The sequence below is a fragment of the Ixodes scapularis genome, unplaced genomic scaffold (genome assembly GCF_016920785.2).
Source record: "Ixodes scapularis isolate PalLabHiFi unplaced genomic scaffold, ASM1692078v2 PGA_scaffold2__306_contigs__length_199485367, whole genome shotgun sequence".
NCBI classification, from domain to species: Eukaryota; Metazoa; Arthropoda; class Arachnida; order Ixodida; family Ixodidae; genus Ixodes; species Ixodes scapularis.
The window spans coordinates 98132979-98159487 of record NW_024609857.1 but is presented as its reverse complement, the minus strand read 5'-3'; the positions used below and the strand labels follow the sequence as shown (position 1 = coordinate 98159487).

General features: G+C 42.7%; 1 protein-coding gene across 1 annotated transcript in view; it reads left to right on the top strand.

Moving 5' to 3' along the window:
• LOC8029011 (beta-1,4-N-acetylgalactosaminyltransferase bre-4) overlaps positions 1–26509 on the top strand; it is a 123743-nt gene that overhangs the window by 41488 nt on the left and 55746 nt on the right. The window contains exon 2 of the mRNA XM_040504199.1: positions 3320–3507. Within this exon, the coding sequence (XP_040360133.1) occupies positions 3320–3507 (188 nt within the window). The remainder of the gene's footprint in view (positions 1–3319; positions 3508–26509) is intronic.

Genomic DNA, 26509 nt, shown 5'->3' with positions numbered 1-26509 from the left:
GGAAGCTCTCGCGGAGCTCGTGGTAGTACGCTTCGAGAGTAGTGGCCGTGACAAGTGGCCTGCCCGTTCAGTAAATAAAATTTGCGCCGACTTGTTTCAGTTCACCGCCACATGTGGCGCTAATCGCCCAGCCTTCGTCATGTTGACACTGCAGCAGAGGCAGTTCAAATGCGCCGGGATGACACACAAGAATATTTTATCAGTCGCCGACTTCTGTGCAATTCGTTTTATAACGGTAATATCGATACAAGGCTGGTTCATTTTATGTGCCATCCCTCGGGATCCAAAACGCGCGGGCTGCATTGTCAGCTTCGCGATTTAACGCCGGATGTGGTGTGAAAGACTGAAGCAAATGGGCGCGAATTTGTTTTTATCGAAAGGGTCGGCCACTTAGCACTGTCGTTATTCTAGAAGCGCATTACTGCGCTTCTAGGCTGCACGAGTGCTTCCGCTTACAACCGTTAAGTGATGCGAATGGGGCAAAAGGCTGTCGCACTGCTCTTCGCGTATTTTTTTTTTTTTTTTTGTGGATTGTATACGAGAACGCAATGAACTTTTAATTAATAGGCCTGTTCGACTCAGAAAGAAAGTTCTGAAATAGTTCCGACTTCAGAGAAGTGCACGATTCGTGCAGCGGCGGCGCAGAATCAGTGCAGCCACCGTGTTAGGATCGGCGCTGTGATCGGCTTTCGGAGCAGAAGCACGGGGTGTTTTCTGCTTCTCCATGCCACGCCGTATGGTGCATTAAATGTTTCTATTTAGTTTTGAAGTATATAAACGAAATGTTTTGTGTTAATGTTTCTTTATTTGGGTGTTCTAAAAACGTTTCCAACACAAAATCCTTTCCTGCCTGCATTTTTACGGTTACCATCCGCTTTCTATCGTTTCCAAGAGCATTCGTGTCTTTCGACCACGTGTCCCACGATATTATTTATATTAATTTAGCTATAGTCGATTCATTTCGAGTCTTCGGAGTTTTGCACGTCGACGATACAGTTTCGCGGCATCAGGATGATTTCGCGTGGGTAGTTGCGGCAGTGCGCGGTGGCGGTCACTTTGAAGACGAAGGCCTGACGAGAGCGTCGCCTCAGCCATAGCAGTTATCGACCGTCACCTCGACGTCAAGTTGAAGTGTTTGTTCTGATACTCAAGAAATATCCGCTTGGAACTACCAAGCCAATGCCGACTCACGGCGTTGTTTTTTTTTTTGTTTTTTTTTTTTTGTTTTTTTGGGGCGAAGCTTCTTAGGGTCTAGCCTTGTCCGTCCGTCCGTCCGTCCGTCCGTCCGTCCGGCGTCCGTGCTCACATAAAAAGAAAAACATGTTAGCGCAGTCGACAGGATTCGAACCTGTGCGGGGCGACCAATGGATTTCTAGTCCATCGCCTTAACCACTCGGCCACGACTTCGGGATAAGTAGGGGGCTCTGAGATGTGGTAATAACTCAAGAGTTGGGTTTTCTGTCAAGGATGAAACGTAGCATGTAGCCGCTCAAAGTCTACACAAGAGAGGTCGCTGCGGTCAAATGCGTATATAATCGTGATAAACTTTGCATGCATTGGCTCAACGTTTATAGATGAGAGGGCGCTGCGGTCAAATGCTCAAATGCGTATATAACCACGTTCCATAGCACACATTCTCTTTCTGACATGAACCCTTGACTTAAGCGATGGAGACGCGTTCCCATGGCTTCTAGCGGATCCAAGCTGATCCGCTAGAAGAACCACTGACTCTGCATTTTACCGACCATAAAGCAGTAATAATGAAGTCGAAACGCAACCCGGAACTCAGCACTACCTATGAGCGATGAAAAAAAAATCAGCACCATCATCAATACCTGTAAACAATAAAATCAGTATCATCAGCACCACCAGAGCTTCGCCCCAATGAACGTCATTCACCACGTGGAGATGCGGTCATATTTTTTTCCGAGCGTGTATGAGGGCAGTTACCGACACCAGCGGACAAAGTATGCTGTAATATGCTCAGAAACTGGGGCATGCGAGTGGCAACGTAGTAAATGGCAGACCTTTGCAATATATCGGAGTGGTCAAACTGCATCCAAAAACTACTAAAGGCGGAGGCTATCAAGAGTGCCATACTTTTCGCCGGTCTCTTAAGAAGGCTATCGACATAGTACCAGATGGGATAAAAAATAAACAATTTACGTGAACAAACTTTAAACCCTTGCCACTAGGAGCCAACCTGCGCGAAAAGGTGCGTAGAACCCTTTAAAAATATTGTACTCGAGCTAATTCCTATCCTCCGTTAGGATCTCGTTTCGGCTTCTACCAGGGGTATATTATTTTAATGTATGGGAGGAAATGTAATCTCCGTCTAGGCGTTATATCATTAAACGTGGCAGGCATTTGAGCAAGAGCTCCGAGAAATGGCATTGCGAGTGTCGTCTGCTCTCTCCGCTGTTTTCGTCCGCTTTTGCACGGACGCTGAAATTACTTTGAAGCAGGTGCAAGACTCCGAGGAACTGGGTTTGAGCTGGTTCAGAACTGGGATGAATTGAACAGCGGAGCGGCCGTGTAACTTCCAGATAAATCAAATCCGCCAGTTTCCTGCACTGCTCAACTACAGTTCAGCCAGTTCTGGCACATAAAGCAGGTGACCACGAACGGTAATGATGGTGATGACAATGTTTAATTAATATCATGGCCAGAGGACCTGCATTACGATGCACTTTCTCTCGTTCTTTTATGTATCTTCGTTTGCACATTGAATGTGCGTCACGGCGTCGTTTTGTTACTCGCACCTCGTTTGCAGCGGGTCTGCTGGAAGCTGGCAGCGGGCAGGCCGGAGAACTACCGCTGGTCGGATATGACCAGCGAGCCGGAGTTTGTACACCCCTGCCGTTAACCAACTTATTCCCCCTTTCCCCCTAAAAAGAAAAAAAGAAGAAAAAAGGTTTGAAAGTAGCATTGACAAGATCGTATACCTAAAAAGTCCCGCCTCACAAAAAAAAAAAAAAAAATTCCGGTGAAAACCAAAAAGTGATTGCTTGAGTGCTAGCCGAAAATAAACATTTACTAAAAAAGGTATGCGGAACAATTATGTCTTTTACTTGAGCTTAAGTAAGGAGGTCACCCTGAAACGTCTTAAAATCAAGAGAAACAAATTTTTAAAGCCATGCGCCAGCAGCCGCACATTCCAGACTTGAGATGGGAGAAGCGTCTTCGACCCCAGACGCCGATTGCCACGGTATTCACTATCTTCACGCTGTCTAAAATGTACACACAACACAGTTGGGGACTCGCACGCTGCGAGACCGTTCTAACCCCTCGTCCACTGTTCTGTCCCCTCTGAACGCAGTACGGCAACGACACGTTCAACAAGGGCGTGCTGATGAACGCGGGCGTGCGCGAAGCCCTCCGAGACGCGGACTTCCAGTGCTTCGTCTTCCACGACGTGGACCTCATCCCGGAGGACGACCGCAACATGTACTCCTGCCCACCCAGCCCCAGGCACATGTCCGTCGCCATAGACAAGTTCAACTACACGTGAGTGACACCATCTAAACTGAAGAAAACAAAGTTTATAAAAAAAAAGAACGACAGTTTGTCGGCCATTGCACTGGAAGTTCTTGGAACCAAGTTTCAGTTTAAACAACTAGCGTTGTTCTACACAACAACAATCTCACCAAGCGTTCCACGCATGTGTGAAGCCACCTTAGCTTTAGTCGACAGAAAACAGGCGGGATTGCCCGAGTCATTTCGTGCCGCCTCACACTCTGGTCGCGCAGTCCCGCAGCAAATGTTCTCCCACGTGCAGAAAGACTAAAGTTCTCCTAGTGCATTGCGGTAGCGGTGCCGTAGCGAAATTGTCTAATAAGATTCCATTTAAAAGTCATCCCTCAAATTTGGCTATTTCTACGCTCTAAGAAAGGTAGAGCGCCTGTATTCACGTAAATCAGTTGGGGCAAGCCATATGAGGCAGTCTATGGAAGGAACTCGGTTAATTTCGAAAATTAAAAATATGTTTAGACCTAAAAAAAAAATAAAAACACTTCACGCCGTGCTACTGAAGATAGTCTTGTTTTTTTTGTTTGGTCTAAACATATATCCATGTGCATTGTGTGCCGCATCCCATCCCTATATTGCAGCGATTTGCTCTGCCAACTGCCCGGCGGCAATGTATAGACGTTTCAAATGTCTTACAGTGTACCTGATGTAAATTAGGTAGATATTGCCCAATCAGATGGTGACGCCTTCCGTCATCGACGGCTTATTTACAGAAACATCACACGAATACGTAGCTTGCAAGTGCTGCCATTGCTGCACATACTGATTGTTATTAGGTATATACTTACTGATTTCTTCGAACTACAACTTTTGCGGTCAAAGCTAACACGGCGAACCGAACGCTCGCGTGGCACATAAAACACTGGCATGGCCTTGAATGACGTCACATGCCAGCCATATATACAAGAGCTAATGTAAGATTTTGGGAAGCCTCACAATGACCATCCGTCGACGATTCGCCGTTATCCACGCTTCAGAAATAAGTCTCTTAGCGAAGTTGAAAACTGTCGTCGTGAAATGTATAGGTCGCTATTACGAGGCTGCATCGGAAAGTGACCTCTTCCTCGTTTCTCCGGGGAGCTTCAGCTACCTTTGTGCTCTGTTGAAACCGAAGACAAAAGCATGTCCAGAACGAGACGTCCGCTCAGACGCTCCACTGGGTAGCCAATTTACGATTTCATTGTCCCTGGCGCAGGAGGTTGCTTATTAGGTTCACGCACCTTTCTTCGTGATGGGTTCTACGGCGATCGAATCGACTAATGCTGAAATCTTATTGGTTGTTGAGCCCTAATAAGATTCTAGACACTGGCCACGCCCTGCGTTTCTTCAAACTTGCCAGTGACTATATTAAAATATATATATATATAACTACAAACTTTTTTTTTTTTTAATTAAGTTTGTGGACAGGGTTTATACGGAAATTCCACGCTCACAACTCTCGTTGACTTGAGGTGTGCAGCGTCAAAATGTGCATCGCGTATTTATATAAAACAATTTACTCTTCCAATCACATTTTTATCTCTTCCATGTACTTCTTATTTGCTAGTTTTTTCTTTTATTATTATGATTTATTACAAAAATAATTTTCTTTGTTTGTAGCCGGGCGTAGCTAGAGGCCATCCGGCACCCTCACACTTCATTTGACCTTCAGTCAAGACGCAGCCGACGCTACCAGCCGATGGGCGACCAATCAAACAGCTTCAAAAGTGTAACGTCATGGCGTCCGCCAGGTGTTGTACGTGCTCTGTCATCGCCGAACCAATCACGTACAGGAGAGACCCACTAACTCGCGCTTTTTAAGCTGATTGATTGGTTCCATGAACTCGTAGCGTCAACTAAGGCTGGACTTAAAGTGATAGGATGTATCATACGGTATGCAGATTTGTCTGCTGCTTGCGCAGCTCGTACCTTTGTTTACCCCCGAAAACGTGCCCGCGCGTTTTTGCTTCCTCCCGACCTCAACCGATGACGGCGTGCGCTTGGCCGTCTCCTCGTCACGCGTTCCCTGCGCGCTATCTGTGTTGCCGTTCGGTCGGCGGGCCGATGCTCCAGAGACGCATTTTGGAACACTTGCCTGCCGAATAGGCCTTTTGTATTCACTCCCCGAGGTCCCAACGAGAGAAGTGGGGCGGCAGGGGGGGGGGGGGGGGGGGGGGGGGAGGGCAAGGCAGCACCGCCACAGGTGCCTTCCCCGTCTCCCCTACATGACTGGGACGCCTGGTACCCAGGACCAAACCCCCCCCCCCCCCCCCCCATTACTACGCCACCGAGCAGGACGCTGCGCGTTGCCTCTAGATCAGGTGAGATTATAAAGAACGAAGACGATTTGGTGACTTGGTTCATTTTTGAAAGTACAAACGGCGCAACGACACGAAGAGAGTAAAAGAAGACTGACAAAGAACGACGTTGACTCACAACTAAACTTCATTGGTGCTTACATTGAGTATGAATATTGCGTGTGTTACAATCGTACGAGTCAGAAAAAGAAAACATACAGAAGATAGTGGTCACGTGCTCTTAAAGTCACTCGCGCGCGCTGGCCTTATCCCAACCTAAATATCAACACTTTGTGGTGGACAGTAATAGTGAGGGGGCCCCTGGGCATGCTTGGGTAGTAATTCAATACAGTAATTGAAATAATGTAATTTATTTACTTTCTTTGTAACTCGTAATTGTAATAATTTACTCTCGGCTAAAAGAAATGGTAATTGTAATTTAATGACTTTCTAGCGTCAGTAATTGCAAAATTTCAGGCAGAATTTCAATTACTTTTGCGAGACTTTGCGGCGCCGACGGTACCTCTCTGAAAGCCTCAGCGGTCGCACAAGCGGCCCTAGCTCTCGGTGAAACACTCGCACACATAGACACGTACAGTGCGCCGCAATATGAAAGACCCACTGGGAGCGCGTGGCCAAGGCGGTGGCTGGCGGGACCGTTGCGAGCGCTCCGCGGCTTCGAGGGGAGGACGCTCACTCGAGGCTCAGCACAAACTGATAAGCGCGCGCTTTAGCTAAGTCTCGAGTGAGCGTCCTCCCCTCGAAGCAGAATGGAACTGCCCAGAGCACTCGCAACGCCCCCGCCAGCCACCGCCTTGGCCACGCGCTCCCAGTGGGTCTTTCATATTGCGGCGCACTGTACTCTCACACACACACAACAAAACCAGCGTTGCATTGTTTGTTGTTTTGCTGCTCACACTGCTGGCTGAGAGACCATCCTCTTTGGAGCCTACCTCAACGGTGCCGTGTGGCACCGTCTGCGGTGCGAGCAGAAAACAATAGTGTAGACATGCCAAAATATTGAAAGAAGCAAAATTGAGCTTCAGCTTTCAGCGGAGGTTGGGGATTTCATTTGTTTATGAAGATTTCTGTTTGTTTGTTTTTTTTGCCAGTTTTTTACGTCTTTTTTTTAGTACTATCGTATTTTTGTTTCTTTGTAATATGTTAAAGTTTATTTCGTGTTGGGTTTATTTAAAATATTATTCGCTTAAGCATTTTGGAGACTGACATCATATCCGTGGATATTGTCGCCATTGATTTGGGGGCCCCGAGTCGGTTCTTACATATTTCTAAACGATTATAATTTCAACTCAATGTAAACAATTTACAATCGCATAAAACGTTTGTATGTTTATGTGGTCGTATTAGCGCATGAGGATTGTGCTTTTATATTGACACAATTAAGATATTCAGATATGACTAATTGTCACAGTTTTATTTGCCTGACTGACAGAAGTACGTTAACCCAATTTTACTTTAGCGATCTGGCGTCTTCGAGTAAAAGAACTAATTTATTGTTAGTTATTGAAAATATAAGAACGTTGGACTTCCTTACCTCAATCTGTCAAGTTATTTTATTCATTTAACAATATTCACAAAAGGGAAAGTACGAAACGTGACATTTATACCGCGGCGCTTAAGCCTCCCCAAACATTGGGGAAAGGGATGAAGAAATGCGTTGCATTCTCAACAACTAGTTTAGAGTTGTATGACCCAGGTGGCTTCGCTCCCAGAAATAAGTAATTGCAAAGTAATTGTATTACTTTTTAAAAGTAATTTGTAAGTGTAATGAAATACTTTTCACGTAGCAGCAATTGTAAGTGTAGTTAAACTACTTCTGGAGCAAAGTAATTGTAATTGTAATTAAATTACATTTTGGAAGTAATTTACCCAGCATGCCCCCAGGATGATCGAGACTGTAATAGTGAAGAGTTTGCCAATCTCGCGTACTTCTACAGCGTTGCGGGTTAGTTTGTCCTTATGTTTACTAACGGTTCTACACTTTACCAAAGGCCGGGGTGCATCCACAATCGCATCAATGAATTCCAGGGTGTTTCAACACTGCTCTAGAAACATTTTACCGGTGTTTATTCAAACATCGCCCCGTCTGTCCCTACGCAGGCTTCTGCCGCAGGACAAGGGGATAGAGTACACGACCCTCACTACGCAAGTCACAATGTGGTTTTAACATGTTTTTTTATGCAATCGTTGTTTTGTTTCGTTTTTAGGAGTTAACTATTTTGATGCAGCTTAGACAGTTTCTCCGGAGCCGAGAAATCCACGTCATCACCAACGGGACGTTATGACACGTGTATTATTTACACTCAATGTCAGCGCTGTTATTTACCAGTCGTATTTCACTCTTTCCGTGTCGTTGCGATCGTGGTACGGAGAAGCGTACAAGAAATAGGCGCATAAGTTAAGCCGCGAAAAAATATATCAATTAAAAAGTAGGCTTTCGAGGATCACCATATACACTCCCAAATATATCTTATCTCGTGGTATTTCTTATTGATAACAAATGTCAATAATAAAGTACTTATGTACTTACGAAAAACTGAGATACGCGAGGAAAAAAAACTGAAGCATTCAGGGCTGACCATGCTAATGAGCCATAACGTCTTCAGGCCAAAAATATAAGGTAAACGTTCGTGTGTTTTTTTTAACTGTAAATGGCTTTTTTTTTTTTAATTTCTCCCGGGAGCAGTCCAAACTTTCCCAGACATTTATAAAGTTTAGAACGGCTCAAGATCACTAAAATGTTTTTTTTTCATTCTCACTTCTTGAAAGTGAAAATTGATAAAAAAAAATAAAAGTAAAAAAGAGTGTGGGAATTTGAGTCGTTCCTAAGTACACTCGAGAAATAGGTTGACTCTTACGAACATATATACCTGAAAAGAAAAACGTTTTTGGAATCTACGCTTACTATATTTTATCAAGACGCGAACTAGGCTCTATTTGTCCTTAAGGCTAAGTTAACTTTCCCCGAAAGTAAAAAAGCAAAGTAAAATCAGCGAAGTCGGTATTGTTTTTTTTTTTTTCTTTCAGATGAGCCTTTCTTTTACTTCAGTTACTTTATAAAAAAAAAGTTTCAGGGATGGCTTTTTTTTTTTTCTTGTGCGACGTGCCGTGTATGGCGTTCGTGTCGCACAAATGAACTTGGTTGCCAGGAACACTAATCAAACCAATCTCCTCCTGTCAAAAAAAAAAAAAAAACAGAAAAAAGCAAGTTATCCACGATTATGGGCGTCTTTTCCCGTCTCACTGTGGTTCCTTTGTATCTTTCCATATGAGAAAAGAGACGCGCTTGTCAGGCTCGGCAGAGCTCCGAGTTTTTCGTCGCAAAGTAAAAACGACCAGTTCAATTGAGGGCGATTGCCTCCGCAATCCCTTAATCAAGACGTGTAAGGTTGCTTATCTTTTTATGATGCTGGTTGGGGGGGGGGGGGGGGGGGGGGAAGGGGGGGGCGGACGGATTTGAACCAGCTGAGTAACTAGATGCGCAACAGGCCTTCATGTGAAAGTTCAAGTAAACGAATAGCGCTGCGCAAGGGCCCTTTTGCATCGCACTTCGCAGAAATTATTAAAAAAAGTGTTGCTGTATTTTTCTAAATAAAATAAATTAGGTTGACTTGAGTTATATCCGCTTTAATTTTTTTCTTAAGTTTTTATTCGATTTGGTTTATTCATGAACCTGGAACTCCAAGACAATTCTTCAGAAAAAGTAATACATTCTAAGTTTAATTCCACGTACAAGCACATCTCCTAACACATTAATTTTTGCTATAAAAAATCAACCTGCGTTTTTTCAAGTAGGACAACCTTATTTGCTTTGTTCTATAACGTGTGCTGTATAGAGGCCACCCAGTTCACATATACCTATGTTATGTGATGAATTAGACCAATTCCTTCAAAAATTCAATAACAACAAATCTGGCAGGAGACTTCATTATTGATATTCTAAACGAGAGTAAACAGGGGATACCGTATCATTTTTTATCCTCGCATCTTTTGGTCTCAAAAATGTTATTCAAAATTATGCGAGGAAGGAATATTATGGTGATAAAATGCCACAATCCTGTATAGACCACATAGTTATAAAAATTAGTAATTTAAAAGCAATGTTTGGGTCATTAAGCAAAAGCTAGCTAACCATTACGCTACTGTACTCTCAATATTAGGTGAAATAACTGTTGCAAAATCAGATCCAAAAAATGGGAACAAAATTATTCTAGATACTACAAAAATCGATAAATTAATAAAATCGTTTGACTTTAATTCTTTATGTGAGTTAGATCACAATGTAACCTAAGATACACTATTGGACACGTTTTAGAATATTTATTCCAGAGGGATCACAAAAATAAAATTGAAGAAACGAAAACATGAGAATGCTTTGATAAACGAGGAAATATTAGAATTGTGTGATCAAAAGGAAAGGCTTTGGAGCAGATGTTAGCACAATCCTAAGAACACACAACTAAGAAATGAATTTCTTTCAATGCGCAATAAAGTGACAGCTAAAATACGTTTAGACAAAGGAAAAGATTATTTAAATCAGTTAACCTCTTCGACAAGAAACATAAAAAGACTAATAAACTAATTAACTGGTAGAAAGTCTAAAAATAGCGTGGATGATACTATTCAGAAAACGTTTCCTGGATTGGATTGTTATTTACCGCTATTAGAATTATTTAGTAAGTATTTTGCTGACTACGTAAAAAGTATAAAAAAATAACATTTCAAAGATTGATCTTAATCCTGTAACTCCACAGGTCAGAATTTCTAGTTCGGTGTACTTACCTCAGATGACGGAAAGCGAATTTTTGAGGATTATAAAGGCTATGCCAATAACTAAAACACCTGGATTTGATAATATTAGAATACGAGATATTCGGTATCACTTTGACAAATTAAAACAAGTCTTAATGAAAATAATTAATGACACCTTTCATACCGGAAGAATTCCCAAGGGCTTGAAGATATCTATTATACGTCCACTGTACAAAAATGGTAAATAAGAGGAATTAGAGCTACAGACCCATTTCCATTCTACCTGTATTAGATCATATAATTGAAAAGTTGGTGCCACTTACCATGACCAGTTTTTGTGATAAATTTAATCTGTTTTCTAGCACTGAATATGGTTTTCGACAGCAAAAAAGTATTATTATACTTCAAGAATTTTTTTCTGACTGTGGTAACAAAGCGCTATACAATTATAAGATAGCCCTAGCACTTTTTATAGATCTAGCGAAGGCTTTTGAGACCATTGATCATTTTCTATTACTTGAAAAGCTCTAGAGATTAGGTTTCAGGGGACAGTTTTATAACTTTTTGGAGAACTACTTTAACGGCAGACTACAAATGGTTAAAATTATGAACGATGTAAGCAGTACCGCTAAAATCAAATGTGGTGCACAGCAAGGTCGCACTCTGGCACCAGTTATTTTAATGTTTACATAAATGATCATGGTATTCTACCACTGCAACCTAAGTTATTTCAGTATGCTGACGATACGGTGCTATTTTTACCCTATGAAAACTATGATCAGGTTGTTTTAGACTCCCAAAGAGATATAAATGTATTAATAGGTTTGTTTAACTCAAATGTCGATTCAGTGAATTTTGCCAAAACTAAGCTGCTGTGTTTCCGAAATTCTTATAAACGTGTTGATATGTCACCTAGAATTTTGCCTCATTCGACACCGTGTAACAATTCTACTTGTAAACCTTTGTCATACGATAATTGTGTCAGAATCTAGTATTATACGTGGACGAGCATTTAATTTGGAATCAACATGTGGAATTTGTGACTAAATGAATACGTCCCGTTTCAGCTTGATTGTACACTATAAGAAGCTTGTGCAACGTAAAGATGACTTCTGGTGTATAGGGCGTTATCTGAATCTTTCCTACGATATGAAATCCCTTTATATAGGCACTGTTCTCCATACAAGACGAATGCAATAGACAGAATTTTAAAACATATGGCGAAAAAGATTACATACGGAACACCGTGGGCAACATTATATTTGAAAGATAAATCAAGGAAGCTCCAAAGTTTATTTTTGAAAAATTCGCATAGGTATGTTACGTTTATGAATTATTTCTATGATTCTGCGTTGAAGCTTCTAGCGGACAAGCCTAGGGACCTAAAACGTAAAGAAAGGTTTAAAATCCCCAGAATTGAAACACGGTGTGGAAAAAAATGTAGAACTCACTATATTCTCTCCTTATTTATTGAGCTCACTGAACTTTTAAAAAAAAAATCGATAAAAGTAGTAAAAAATTATTGGTGCCTCTCATAAATAGTGCTTTACTTTGATCCCTGTATGCTTGTCTCATAATTATTTTTATTAGTTTCGTTCATTTTGTTTTGTGCCGAATTTGGGCTTTGTGTCGTATTAATGTTGGTATCAATGGCCACATTACTCTCGTTCGATTTTTTTATCTCGCTGCATTGATATGTATTTCGCTGGATTGACTGGGCCTGCGCACAAGCAGGATACGGCTTTTGTAGGCCAGCATTTTTTTATATGTACTTGTAAAGTGAAAAAGAATTATTATTATTATTATTGGGCCTATGGCTTTGACAGACCCGTATTTTTATTGTGCTAATGGTTTCCTGTTGAATAAACTATTATTATTATTATTATTATTATTATTATTATTATTATTATTATTATTACCATCGATACCAGCCGGCTCCTTTGATCAACGGCAAAGCTCTCGGACCAGCTACTACTCCGTCCAGGCGTGTAAATAAACGAGGGGGCCAATTGGGCCACTTCAAGTGGCCAAAAAAGAGGAAGTGAATGTTAACAGGCACTCCTTCTAATCGCTCTGAGCATTGTAATTTAAAATCTTTATCCGATGACCTTTAACTCGCCTGCTGAATGGTGTAACGGGGAGTTAGACGGCCACATCTTACCGGCTCAAGGATCGACATCCAGTCGTGGCTTCTGATTTACTGCTTCGAAGATCGTGACTGCGGCCCCGTTCATCACCGCCATTACTGTACATCGACCATTCAGTCAGCAGTCGTTGCCCATGCTCATCCGAGCCTTTCGGCGACCTTCTGCGACTCAACATCAACCTTGAACCAACCAGCGAACATCCGCGAACGCGCCTTGCCGGTAACCGACCAACAGTGCTTTGAGAAGTTTCATTTTCTTGGTGACCGTGCCAAGCTGCTCTTGATATACTGTTTAGCTGGTGTAGCCTGCCTATTGCCAAAAAGGCATTTTGCCTGATGGTCGACTCACGACATGCTCAGTTTGCGAGCATAACTATCATCTGGGAAAAACGTGCTCAGGCATTGCCGAGTCCGCGTTTACTGCCATGAGCCCCGACAAAAAAGAAAAATGGAGATGTAAAGTTTGCCGTTCTAAGAACAATCGTGCTGATCTTGACGGGAAAGTTGCTAACTCTGACTCGATTTCGCCCTGCGAATCCACGACACTCGCGACGCCAATCCTGAACATCAACGAAAAGCTAGATTCATTACTTTCTCTGAAGGCTAGTGTAAATTTACTACTCGAGCTTCCCGCAAAGGTGAATGAGCTTTTGCTCCTCAAGCCTACCACAGATCTCCTGAAAGTGACTGTGGAGGAGGTTCAAACTTCCACTTCTTTCCTTGGAGAGAAATACGATAGCCTCCTCGCCACGGTGTCTGCTCATGCGACCGACATGAACGAGCTGCGTACGGAAGTGGCTTCTCTGAAGGACACGGTTTGCGAACAGGCACATACTATCCAAAGCCTCCAAAGCGAGCTGAACGACGCTGACCAACGCGGTCGCCAATATATTATGAAAATTCATGGAATGACCGCCAAACCCGACGAGGCTCTCCCTTCCATCTTAGCGGGGCTGGCAGACAAGCTAGAAATTCCGGGACATCAACCAATTGATGTCGTCTCGGTTTTCAGGCTACCAGGCAAACGAGCTATAAAACCACCTATTTTGGTAAAGTTTACATCTGTAGCCACTAAAGACAAATGGATGCAAGCTCGTAGCAAGCTCAGGCAATTGTATCGTGACAATCCACCCGAAAGACTGTATTTCAATGACAGCTTAACCCAGACCAACAGAGAACTTTTCTGGCAGGCACGTGCTCTTGGAAAAGAACGCGGTTACAAATTTGTGAGGGTCAAAAATGCTCGAAGTTATGCCAGAAAAGATGAGGGCGCTTCTCCGGTACAGATTCAACAGAGCAGTGACCGGGATCTAATCACATAACCGACATGGCTAGTTTTTTACAGTACGACGATTTTCTCTCGTTGAATAGTTCGTTTTCCTCTTCTTCAACCGATTCTTTCACGGTCTTACACATAAACATTCGCACTATTCGAAAATACTGAGATGAATTTGAGACAGTTATTGATCAAATTAGGACCAAATTGATACAATTGAGCTAACAGAAATCAATGTCAGTGCTGATCATCTTCACAGTTTAGGATTTTAGGATTTCAAAATTTCTTTACACACGGCCAATTACTCGAGGAGGAGGAATAGGCGTATTTATAAGGAACTCATGGTCAACAGCTCAAACTGATGTCACATTTCAACAGTCGAAGAGCTTAATGCTAAGGGTTTCTAATTCTAACTATACGGTTTGCTTGCTTGCACTTTACCGTCCTCCTTCGTCTAACTGCTCTGGCTTCTTAGAGGAGCTGAGGGAAAGTTTGGAAGAATTGTTTAATAAAGCACATTTATATTTTTATTTTTATTTTTATTTGGTGGGAGATTTCAACATTGACACCCTCAAAACTTCCAAAAATTGTGTTTGTGATTATTTATCACTACTTGCAGAGCATGGAATCATACCTACCGTTCAGAGTGCGACCCGTGAAGAGGTATTAAATGAAAATCTTGTATCATCCTGCCTAGATCATATAAACGTCCGAGCTCCAGATGCTTCCATACACTCCGCTGTCATTTTACAAAAGCTTGCAGATAATTTTTTTTGTCGCATGTAAATGTGTTTTTCCCTCCAAAAAAGGTTATAATTTCGAGAGTGCGTGCCGTTTAGGGCGGGTTGACTTAAGCATTTTTGATCGACTAATTAAAGAATATGATTGGATTGAATTCCTATCCTCGGTTAACAGCACAAACTTGTACTCAGTGTTTGTGGACATCATTAGAAATTTTCGGGAGTTATCGATGACCGTTATATATGTTAAAAAACGTAAGCCCTCACTGCCTTGGCTTACTTCGGATATTATTAACAGTATAACGCAAAAAGAACAATTGTGGAAGAAGTTTCGGCGCTCTCCCAACAATGCCAATCTCAAAATGGAATGTAAACACAAAGAAATAGGGTGAATACCCTTATTCGATCAGCAAAAAGAAAATATTATGCTAAAATGATTGCAAACGCACGTGCTGATTCCAGAAAAAACTTGGTCAATCGTCATTGAGCTTCGTGGACATGAAAAAAAGGACTCGATTGAAACATTGAAAAAACATTTCGGGGCGGACTTGACTTCTATTGTCAATGTCTTTAATGTGTTCTTCGCGAATTCAGTCGCACTCTCGATAGACAGTGATGAGGATCCTGCAGACGGCACTTCATCTATCTCTGATTCCGCTTTTCTTCCACCTCTCTCAGAGCCAGAGCTGCGGTCATACCTATATGCCTTCAAGGGCTTTAGGTCGGCCGGTGTCGATGGAATAACAGTGCGTGACTTATGCCGAAATTATGACTCTTTGAAGAATGTTCTCCTTGTAATGATAAATAACTTTCTCGAAACTGGAGAAGTTCCAAACGACTTAAAGCAGGCCATGTTTATTCCACTCTTTAAGGGTGGAGTACCAAACCATGTTTCATCCTACAGGCCTATCTCAATATTGTCCAGCATTTCAGAAATCTTGGAAAAACCTATATGTATTGCTATGTCTGGGTTTCTTGAGAAATACAGCATAATTTCGCCACATCAATACGGTTTCGTCACTGGTCATGGTACCATTAATCTTGTTGAAGAATTTTCGGACATTCTACACTCTTCCTTTGACAATAACAGGTTTATGTGCGCACTCTTTATCGGCGTTGCCAAGGCGTTCGATTCCGTAAACCATAATATCCTCTTAGACAAGTTCTATAGAGTGGGCTTTCGTGGCCCATTTCATGCATTGTTAAAAGGTTTTCTAATATATCGTAACCAAGTTGTTTCTGTTGGTAGCGTACGCAGCTCCCTCGCTTTCCTAACTTCCGGAGTTCCACAAGGCTCTATTTTGTCTCCATTATTTTTTTTAAATCTACGTAAATGATATTTCAACTTCAATCACAACTTCCAAAATATTTCAGTATGCCGATGACACCCTTATATTTTCTCGGCATCTAGTGTACGAGCGTGCAATTGAAATGCTTCAGATCGATGTCGCTAAAATATTGGACTGGTTTTTCGCCAACAAGCTTCGGGTAAATGCTTCAAAAACGAAGCTGGTCTGCTTTCATAGCCCTTTAAAAAATGTAAGCTTGACTTCTCAGCTATTTCTCCACAACACCAATTGCTCATGCTGTAACTGTACACCTGTTGAATATGTTAACTCCGTAAAGTATTTAGGCCTTCACTTCGACAGTGACCTCTCATGGAACTCTCACATGTCATATATGTGCCACCGATTGAGAACTGTTTCATGTTTGCTTTACAATATCAAATCATTTCTACCATTGTCAATTAGAGAGAGCATTATGCACGCGTTATCCTATAGTGCACTAAGGTATGGCATAAGCGTATTTTTTACCTGTCCACTCTTTTGGCACTCAAGAATTGATCGTACGTTAAAGGGAATTCTGAAGAGTGTAGCATACAACACACACATGTCATCTAGTGCGAGCTTGTTTGCTTCACTTTAGTTACAGTGTTTTCATTCACTCTTTCTTCAAACAGTAATTTGGCGACACTTCTGGGAGAGTGAGTTTAAGGTCTCGGCCAGTCCATCTCGCGAACTTAGATCTGTTCTGCTTTTTCAAACTCCTGGAGTGAGAACTCACTATGGCGAAAGCATGCGTTCCTTTTATGTGCCAAAAGCTTTTAACAACGTTCCAGCTGCTCTACTTGCCATTACCTCAAACAAAATGCTGAAGACCTCTCTGAAAAACATGTTCTCCGATGTGGCTAATAATGAATTTTTCCCATGTCGTTATTTTCCTTTTCTTTTGTAGTATGGCGCTGTACGTGCTTTTTGTGGTAATCGCTGGACATGCCAAATGACGACTGCATTTATTGCCTGAAGTTTTGTTGTCTTCGACCCGTTGACTGACTGATTTTCTTTCTACTAATAAGTGTGTTTTTTTTTTGTTTTTCTTTTTGTTTTTTACTGAACATATGGAATATTTGAGAGAAAGACTCATGAATCAAAGGACTGTGTCTTCGAATCTACTCTTACTGTGTTTAAAAATACTCATGCATGAGTGTTTTTTTTTACTTTTATGGGCTTTAATGATTGTAATTGACACAGTGATCAAGACAACCTTTGCTATAGTTTCATCTTCACAGTTCACCCAAATCACTGACACAAACATTCCAACTACATCCTGTCAAGTGAATCATCTGTATGTTATTTGCTTTTTTTCCTGCACGCAATGTTATTCCGTGCGAACTTCCTTTTTTGTATTTTCCAGTGAAGGGTCTGGTCTTACAAGTCCCTGATGGTTTTGATCGGACCCGACACTCAACTGGCTATACTTGCACTACTGAATAAATTTATTATTATTATTATTATCATTATTATTATTATTATACTCTTCAATTATTATTTACTCTTCGATATCTATGTAAATGATATGTCTACCTCTGTTTCGAATTGCTTTCTTTATCAATACGCGGACGACATTCTTTTGTTAACAAGTCATCTTATTCAATTGCTATGGAAACGCTCCAGGAATGTTCTTTAGGATTAATGAACTGGTTTGCCCATAATCTTATCGGTATCAATGTCTCAAAAACAAAATTAGTATGTTTTCATAATCCCCTTACGGTAGTTGACCTAAATACTCATCTTTTCCTCCACACATCGCACTGTGTTATCTGCCATTGTACTCCCATCGCCTTGATAAATTTGGGAAATTCATCAAGAATATCCCAAACGTGGAGCACGCGATATCTGCCGATGATATTACGATGTGGTGGAAGTCCGGGAGCGACGGTCAAGGGGAGGAGAGGCTGCAGGCAGCGGCCGGTATTACGGCAGAGTACGCGCGGAGCCGAGGGCTTCAGTGCACGCCGGAGAAGTCGGAATTGCTGGTCCTGAGGAACCCACGAGAAGGACTCATAACTCACATTAATGTCAAAATGGACGTACAAGAGGTTCCCAAGCCACAGGAGGTGCGAATCCTGGGACAGCTTACCCCACAGGGAAGGAACAACAAGAGCACACTTGACAAGCTTACAAAGGCGACGGTACAGATCAACGGCATCTTACGAAGAATTCGCAACAAGCAACACGAACATAAAGAAAAGGAGGCCATGCAGCTCGTGCACGCGTTTGTAGTGTCTAGGGTGATGTATCGACCCCCCCATTTAAACCTCACCAAAAAGAAGGTAGAGAAGCTCGACATACTGCTTCGCAAGGCATACAAGAATGCGCTGGGACTGCCGGAATATGCAGCCGTTAAAAGGCTACTTGAGTTTGGAGTGCACAACACCTTCGAGGAGCTGGCCAACGCCAAAATTGGAGCGCAAATCAGAAGACTCGGAGGAATGGACAGCGGTCGCTGGCTGCTCGACAAGCTGGGGTTGGCGAACCCGAACGCCACCTCCTTACTTCAACAGATCGAGCTGGATGACCATACTCGAGCCGGTGTTCGAACAAGCAGAATTCCGAGAAACATGAACCCGTCACGGGACGCGGAAAAGCGTATGGCAAGGTCCGAGGCCCTCGCTCGGACCTGGGATTGCTGACCAAGCACCCTCTACGTTGACACCGCGGCGAGTGTTAGTGGGGTGGCCACGGCGGCCGTGGCTGCCTCGGACGGGAGCAAGATCGTCACGAAAGCCTCCTTCAGAGTGTCTTGTGTTACAAGAGCGGAAGAGGTGGCCATCGCACTGGCTATCACTTGCAACCCAAAAGCAACTATAATACAGGGCTCTCAGGGCACCGTTCGCAACTTCACCACAGGTTCCGTGGGGGAGATGGCGGCCGCGTTGTTCTGTGGATATGCTCCTCCATCCCAAATAAATTATGAAGTATGAAATTATGAAATTAATATTGATATTATTATTATTAACAATTTCTATAATCAGTCAACCTACTAAAATATAAGCCACATGCGAACGCCAAGCGTTCGATACCCACTGAACCATAGAAATGATGACAACACCTGGGCGGTTTGCCGGTGTATTCTTCTTGCCGATAGAGATAAAAAGGAGGGTTTCAGAAGTATTTAATTTGTAGGTCTCAGCTACACTGAGGTACCAAAAGCAAAGGGTAGAGGTACACTTCAATTTACGATGTGCCTTTGTCTCAGAGGTGCACCACTTCGCATATCTTTTTATTCTGAAAACGAATGTTTTTTATCTAATGATTGTTAAAACCCTTATTATAGTGTTTAAAGTACCGAATAATTTAGACTCCGAATGTCCATAAAAAACTAATAGAAAGTATTTTTTTTTTCGAAATTACATTTTTGGGGAAATGATTCATTTAAATACAGCAGGAACTTTTATGCAATGTCATTACTTCAATCATAGTCATAGTTTTTCCATTCCGTTCCATACGAATTCTAAAATATTTCTTTGACGATCCAAACTCAAATACTGTAAACGACTTAATTTTCGCGGGCTCAAATTTTCGCGGGCTCAACTTTTCGTGAATCAGTCCAAAGCTGACAATTTAAAATTATTCGCGGGTTCTAATTTTCGCGAATCGAGTGTAGCTTCCGTAGCGTTCACCTATTGCCCGAATTGTTTGCGGGACGTATTTTTCGCGAATTGTAGGCGATTCGCGAAATTCGCGAAAATTTGGTCCCCGCGAAAATTTAGTCGCTTACAGTATATCTAAATTTACACGGCTGGGAAAGTGCATCTACATATTTGCTTCTCTGTGTTGAAGCTCACATAGGATGATTTTCAAGTACAATAGCCAATATAATAAATAAAGATGATGTTTGAACAGCGCCGTTTTTACTGTGATATCATAGTGTCGAACACAGATGAGCCCGAGTATATCTTATATTCTGATACCGAAACTGTTTCAAAACAGCAGGAGGTAAGACGTTTTAGTTTAAAAGAAATTGATATTTCGATGCCTTTATTTTGTTTTATTATTATAGCCGTCAGGTACATGTCGCTAAAGTTATAAAATTTCAGGACTTCCCAAACAAGATAATGTTATTCAGTCTCACCATTTTTCGTTCATTAGAATAAGATTGAGGTTTCTTCGTCGTTTTTTTTTTCTCGTTGAGCGAATGTAATCAAATGTACAAAAACACACAAATCGCGTACTTTTCTTAGTTGCAACACCAGCTGTCACGCTCACCATCTTTTTTTTGGAGATTGTAGGCGTTCCAGTCTTTGAAGTCATGCCATTTCAAAATGCGGCCACCAGCTGGCGAAGTCAGCTTATAAAATTGTCAACGGAAGACCCGACGGACTAAGCTACAAAACACCGCGTTCAATTTTTGCCCATAAACTTCAAAGCTTGTCGTCGCAGAGGAGACTCTTAGAAGATTTTCATATGCGTGTGTGCTGTCAAGATCAGAAACATTACATCGCGTTTTCGCAAAACGACGCCATCTGTCTGTGAAAAGCTGCCAGACGAACTTCCAGACCTTTAGAAGACCGTAAGTTAAGAGCATCATATTTAGAGAACTGCAACACAACGTCTCTAACACAAGACGCCTACACACACGTCGACGCGCTCGAGCGCGTCACAGGTCAGGAGCACGCGTGGCAGCGTCTGCTGAAACCGGCTGTCAAGCACGACAAGCTTGGGGAATGCGGAGGGCTACTTGATACGATTCCAACGGAAAAGGAGTAACATACTTCAGTGCACAACGGAACGCCGCATTTTGAGAGCTAGTGCAGCGTGGTTGTCTAGACTGGAACTTTATCGCTGCGTTCACTTTGTGAATTACAGTCAGAGGGAGCGTTTGCCACGCCATGAACTTGCGTCGCTCTCGAAGTTCCCTATACATGACTAGACCTCTAAGTCAATTAAATCAGACGAGTTGCACGAATGTTTAATTGAGGTGAAGTTTGTCTTGCTTGGAGTATCATGAAATGCGTCGCAGCTGTAGTGAGATATTTTTTTTTTTAAATGCGATACAGCTAGCTTAGGGCACTTAAAATGTGGGAACACGCAGTATACTCCATTTCTCCTTCCGTTGGACCCCAAGCCGAAGCTACGGATTGAAAAAACCAATCAAGCGCCGGTTTACAAGTGGCGTCATCTTTCTCCTGAAGCGCGTATCTGCGCGTATCAGTGCACGGGTTGCAATGGCGCTGTAATGGCGCCTGCAGAAATTCTGTGGCAGGCTCACTTGAATGAACCGTCCTCGTGACGAAAATAATCCCTGGGGAAGGAGAGCAAGGGGTACAAAGGACAAACACAAATCTTTAAACACAGCTGGGTGACTGATGCGTGACCGAAAAATCCGCCTGGTCCTTCATCGAACCAGGGACCTCTCCATTTCCAGTGGAGCGCTCTACCAACTGACCTAACCAGGAGTTAGACGTCAGTTGAACAAACGGGTTTTATCAGCTGCTACCAGTCTAACACCAACAAGTTTCAACGGCTTGCATATTAAGGTTATGATAATAATATAATTAAATGCACAGGTGCAAGCGAGCTCGACAAGAATGAGAAAATAATCCCTGGAGAAAGGGAACACGGGGGACAAAGGACAAACACAAATCTCCAAACACAGCTGGGTGAATTAGTCACCTAGCTGTGTTTGTCGCGAAATCGACGCTCCATGCATTCCATCTTTTTTTCTGTGTGTGGGATAGGCACGCATAGACACCTTTACGCATCGAGCAGAAGCAAACTTCGCAGAAGCCTTTCGATTGACTTCTTGTAGCACACTGAAAGACAGACACGTTTTGAGTCACTCGTCAATTCTGGTAAGCGCTAACAGTCAAACCTTGACTTAAACCTAAACGCTGTAGCTTGCTGGAAATGAGCTTCGCACGCTCCCGCGCGCGTTCGCACGCAAGCCAGGGTTTCATGTATCGGTTAATAAAAGCGGATAAAAAAACCAAAATTAGAAAAGTTTCTTTTTTCTTTTTTGTAGCTTTTGCTGCAAAACCATACATGCGTTTCACAAGAACTCGTACCGTGGCTGCCATGAGATAGGGAAAATCTTATCAACACTACATCTTATCAACGCCACAAAACTACGTGCAGCGGAATGAAGCGGTCTTAGAGCGCAGCTTTTAGGCGTGCGTTTCCGGCTTAAGCGACGTCGCCGTCGGCGTAACCCTGACGTCACGGGGGACACGTGACGACACAAGGGTCATGTGACGAAGGGGAGGGAGCAGGGGCATACCTTCCCCTCAGTAACCTCCCCTCTTCCTCCTCAAGAGCTGCGCTCTAATTCAGCGTTATAGGAGGTTGTAAACGTCTTTCATTTTTGTTTTCTTTCTCCGAAAATTCCACTGAAAGCATGCGGCATCGACGAATAAACGTCATTTCCTTATCGAAACAAGAAGCGCTGTCAGTGGATGTTTTCTTTGGCATTCACTACCATGGCATACCCGCTCGTCCATCGTGATCCCGGCAATCACCCTCCCCTCCCCCCCCCCCCCTCCTCCCTTTGCCTCCTGATCCCACGAAAGCTTCCGAGACGGCACCAACGTGCGAAGTCGAGAACTTCGAACTGTGCGAATTCGGACCTAGCGATGTTGGTCAAAATTATTCCAACTCGAACTTTGGAAGGTTTGGAACATCTCTAAAAACGGTGTAACCCTAAAGAGGAATTTAATGTTCCTCGCATTTCGTGAAGTTAGAAGTTAGCAGGGTAAACCGGCAAAAAAATCACAACCCCCTGATGGTGGTAACCTTGCCTCTGTGTCTCCCTCCAAGCATGCGTCCGGCAGAAAAAATGTACCGGAAAACAGAGACTCCCCATGTAACAAGACCTTAACTCTGGTTCTTGATATTGGCAGAGGCTGTCTAAGACGAAGCTACTACAAGCGGGCTCCTATAGTATTCAGTCTGATAGATTTCATTTCGCCGAATTTCCTAGATTGGCTCAATTTAGTTAACCTTTTTATGATATCCTACGCCAAACTACTCTCTTTCAATTGAATTCAAATGGCATTCCCTCAAAAATGTTAGGCTTCAAACATTTTGTGCGAGAACACTCTTTCCCCCGCTAGCAATATCAGATGCTCGAATAGATGATATTTCAAAACTTCGACTTTCAGGATATTCGTACAGTACATCAAAAAGGGCAAACGTATTAAGTCGGGTGTTAATAGTTGTCCGGGTTGACCTTGTCTTTAATGAGTATGAGGTTTCCCCACATGAAAGAAACCAATATGCATGCGTGATTGTAAGAAACAAATCAAAAATATTTACACTCATCTCCGCATATATTAAGCCTCAAGTGCCATTGATGTTGGCGGTCTGGAAGTCCTTCTAAAAGCTACGCCCTCCCATCATATATAGTGTGGCAATTTTAACGCTTACCATGAGCTTCAAGGGTGCAGGTATAGCGACAAGCGAGGTTCTGCACTAATCAGTATGAGTGAAAATTTGATCTATGCCTCTTAAACAACGGCAGCGCAACTTTTCACAGGGGAAACAGTAGAAGCGCACTAGACTTAACTTCCGTGTTAGCGGAGCAGTACCATAACGTTCGCTGGACTACCGACCTTGAAGGTAGAGGAAGTGACCACATGCTGCTTCTAATATTTTAATAGATTTATTCAGCGCAAAAAGACTCATACTTTGACTGTCACAAACTGGGAAACTTCTACTTAACTTGTGAGAGTCGATTACGGCTAACACGTTAGATAAAAAACTCGGACCTATAATAACTGAATGCTTAAAAAAATCTACATTTCAAACAACAATACCCATCAACAAGTGATATAGCTTCAGAGTACGAGAAACTACTAGCTATTAGCCGAAGAGCAGAAAAGAGCTGAAACAGGAGCTCAAAAAATGTCAGACGCTCTTGACATTCCCTTGCGCAGAACTCATGTCGAGAACCATGTGCATCATTAGACGCCAAAAACAGCCTTGCAAAATTGTGGCGAATAGCTTACGGAATTAGACACCAGACACCATACCAACGCTATCCTTTCAGAGCTATTGCTCTCAAAGAACACTGCACTGAGCTCGAAATCGCTGAGGCTTATTGTAAACTAATATCAAACAGCGCAGCTATAGAGAATAATAAAAAAAAAACACAACTCCCATGCAAGTTGACTACAGACTCAATCAGCCATTTACACTGAGTAAACTTGACAGCGCGCTACAAAATACCAAGGAAACGTCTTGGCCTGGTCCTGATGAATGTAACGTACACTGCCGTTTCTCGACTGAAGAAAGCTCCACGGCGTATGTCATTTGAAGTATTCAACATATCCTTTACAAATAGCTCAGTCGCCAAGAAATGAAAGAGATTCAAGATTATGCCTATTGTGAATTCGGGCAATTCTCGATTACATTTACGATCGTATAGACCACTCGCTCTCACAAGTTGTATAGTAAAATGTATGGAAAGAATGATACTAGCAAGGCAAAACTAGAACCTTCAAAATATTAAGATATACCCTGAAGTTATGCCTGGTATAAGACCTGGGCGGTCAGCAGCAGATAATGTAATGGTCCTAGCTACTTGTGTAGAAAATGGCATATCACAAAGGCGAACAACAATAGCCTTCTTCTCGACATTAGCAAATCGTTCGATTGCATTCAACGCGTTGCCATATTAACGACTTTATCTGAACGCGGAATCGGTGGCCAAATATACACATGGATCCAAGATTACATTTCTGAAATAACTATATTCATGAATACAATGGAATGTTGCACCTCCCCTCATACTGTTAGTATGAGCGTCCCACAGGGTTGCCGTCCTCAGTCCTACGCTATTCAATCGAAGTCTGATGTCACTCGTGCAACATCTATGCAGGTAATGTTTGCATATGGACGACTAACCGAAAGCGCTTTATCTCTTAGAGGAAGCTTCAACAGGCCCTTCGATTAATTAGTAATTTCTTCCATTCACGTGGGCTCAGCTTCTCACCTGAAAAAAAAAACGCATGTTAATGAAAAGATTTCTTTAGTCCTTGCGGGAAAATTTCTTTCTTATGCCTCCCAACGCGCATCTTTAGATTGACTCCAGACAGGAACCTGACATGGACGCCCCACATCGAGCAGTTTAGCAAAAATATAGACTCCGCGTGGTCGTATTCTTCGTTGTTTTGACTGGCAGATCTTGGGGTAAATCATCGTGTTCCATGCTGAGTCAAAATATATATTTTTTTGAATGGCTTTCTGTGATATCCATTACGCGTACTACACACATGGGCTAACAATTTTTATACGTATTTATAGTCCACCAAAATATAAGGTCATGTCTCCATGAATGACAAAAGACACGCGTTATGGCACTTTTGCTTTGACTCGGGTAACGCCTGTTTAGGTTTATTTCTGCACAATTGCTAGCTCACTTTAATCGATAAAACAATGTATTGCTTCCAGAATTTATTCAAATGGGTTAATTTTTTTTAAGTGTATCACGCCCTCGTGAACGAATTTTAGATACGCCTTTTATTATAATTATTGGGATAAAGTACACAACTTTTATGAATTAACTGACAATAGCAAGAAAGCGTTTCCGTAACCGGATGTTGCCGAGGAAAATACAAATTCGTCGCACTAACAAAAAAAAAAAGTCAATGATAGCATTATTGTCGTGTGAGTGTGTGTGTGCCTGTGTCGACACTTAGACATTTCTTTCGCTGAAAGGTCTAGTATTATCAAACAAAGTGGGTAACGCACATGCAATTGATGCACCTCGGGCAAATTCCTTGGCCGCTATGAAATAAAATGACACTTCAACCAAGGTAACGTTTTGCTACCGAATTCACAGCAAAAATATCGTGCGTTTCTTATTTCCCATCTGACAATCCACGTGCAGCCTTATCAATGTCCCAGACGCGAAAGCACAGCTTCGCGAAACACTTTCTCGTAAGTGTGTATTTCGAGAGAACAGACTATCTAAATCCACGCATTAGCGCCCGCGCTTCTCACGCATGGCTACAGATAAATCCCTCGCGCGGCTTCAAATGGAGCATAGCGACGAGCGTCGTCGAGGCAATATCATCCGCTCGAGAGCACAGTGGCGAAACGAGAAGACAGGTTGAAACTGAGGGAGGAATCAAAGGAAAACAGAAAGCGCCATTTCAAAAGAGCGCCCTTTCCAAACGACGGCAGTCTTCGCGCCGTGCCGGATTTAGCGTCGGTCGTCCGCGCACGCTTGAATGCAAATCCACCCGATCGCCAGCGAGGCAGGGATGAAAGAGACGGGGACGTTTCATGAGCCCAGACGAAATCCCCACCCGCTGGGGTAAAAGAAGATGCATGGAGAGAGCCGAGTTGGCCTCGGCGTTGCTTCTCATTAGGGGGGCTGGAGTCACCTGGCGCCTTCGCATCCCGATGGTCGTTGCGTGCTGATGAAACCGGCCAACCCAAAGGCCGTCCAGCCGAAACCGGCAGATGCAAGCCACACGTGTGTGTCT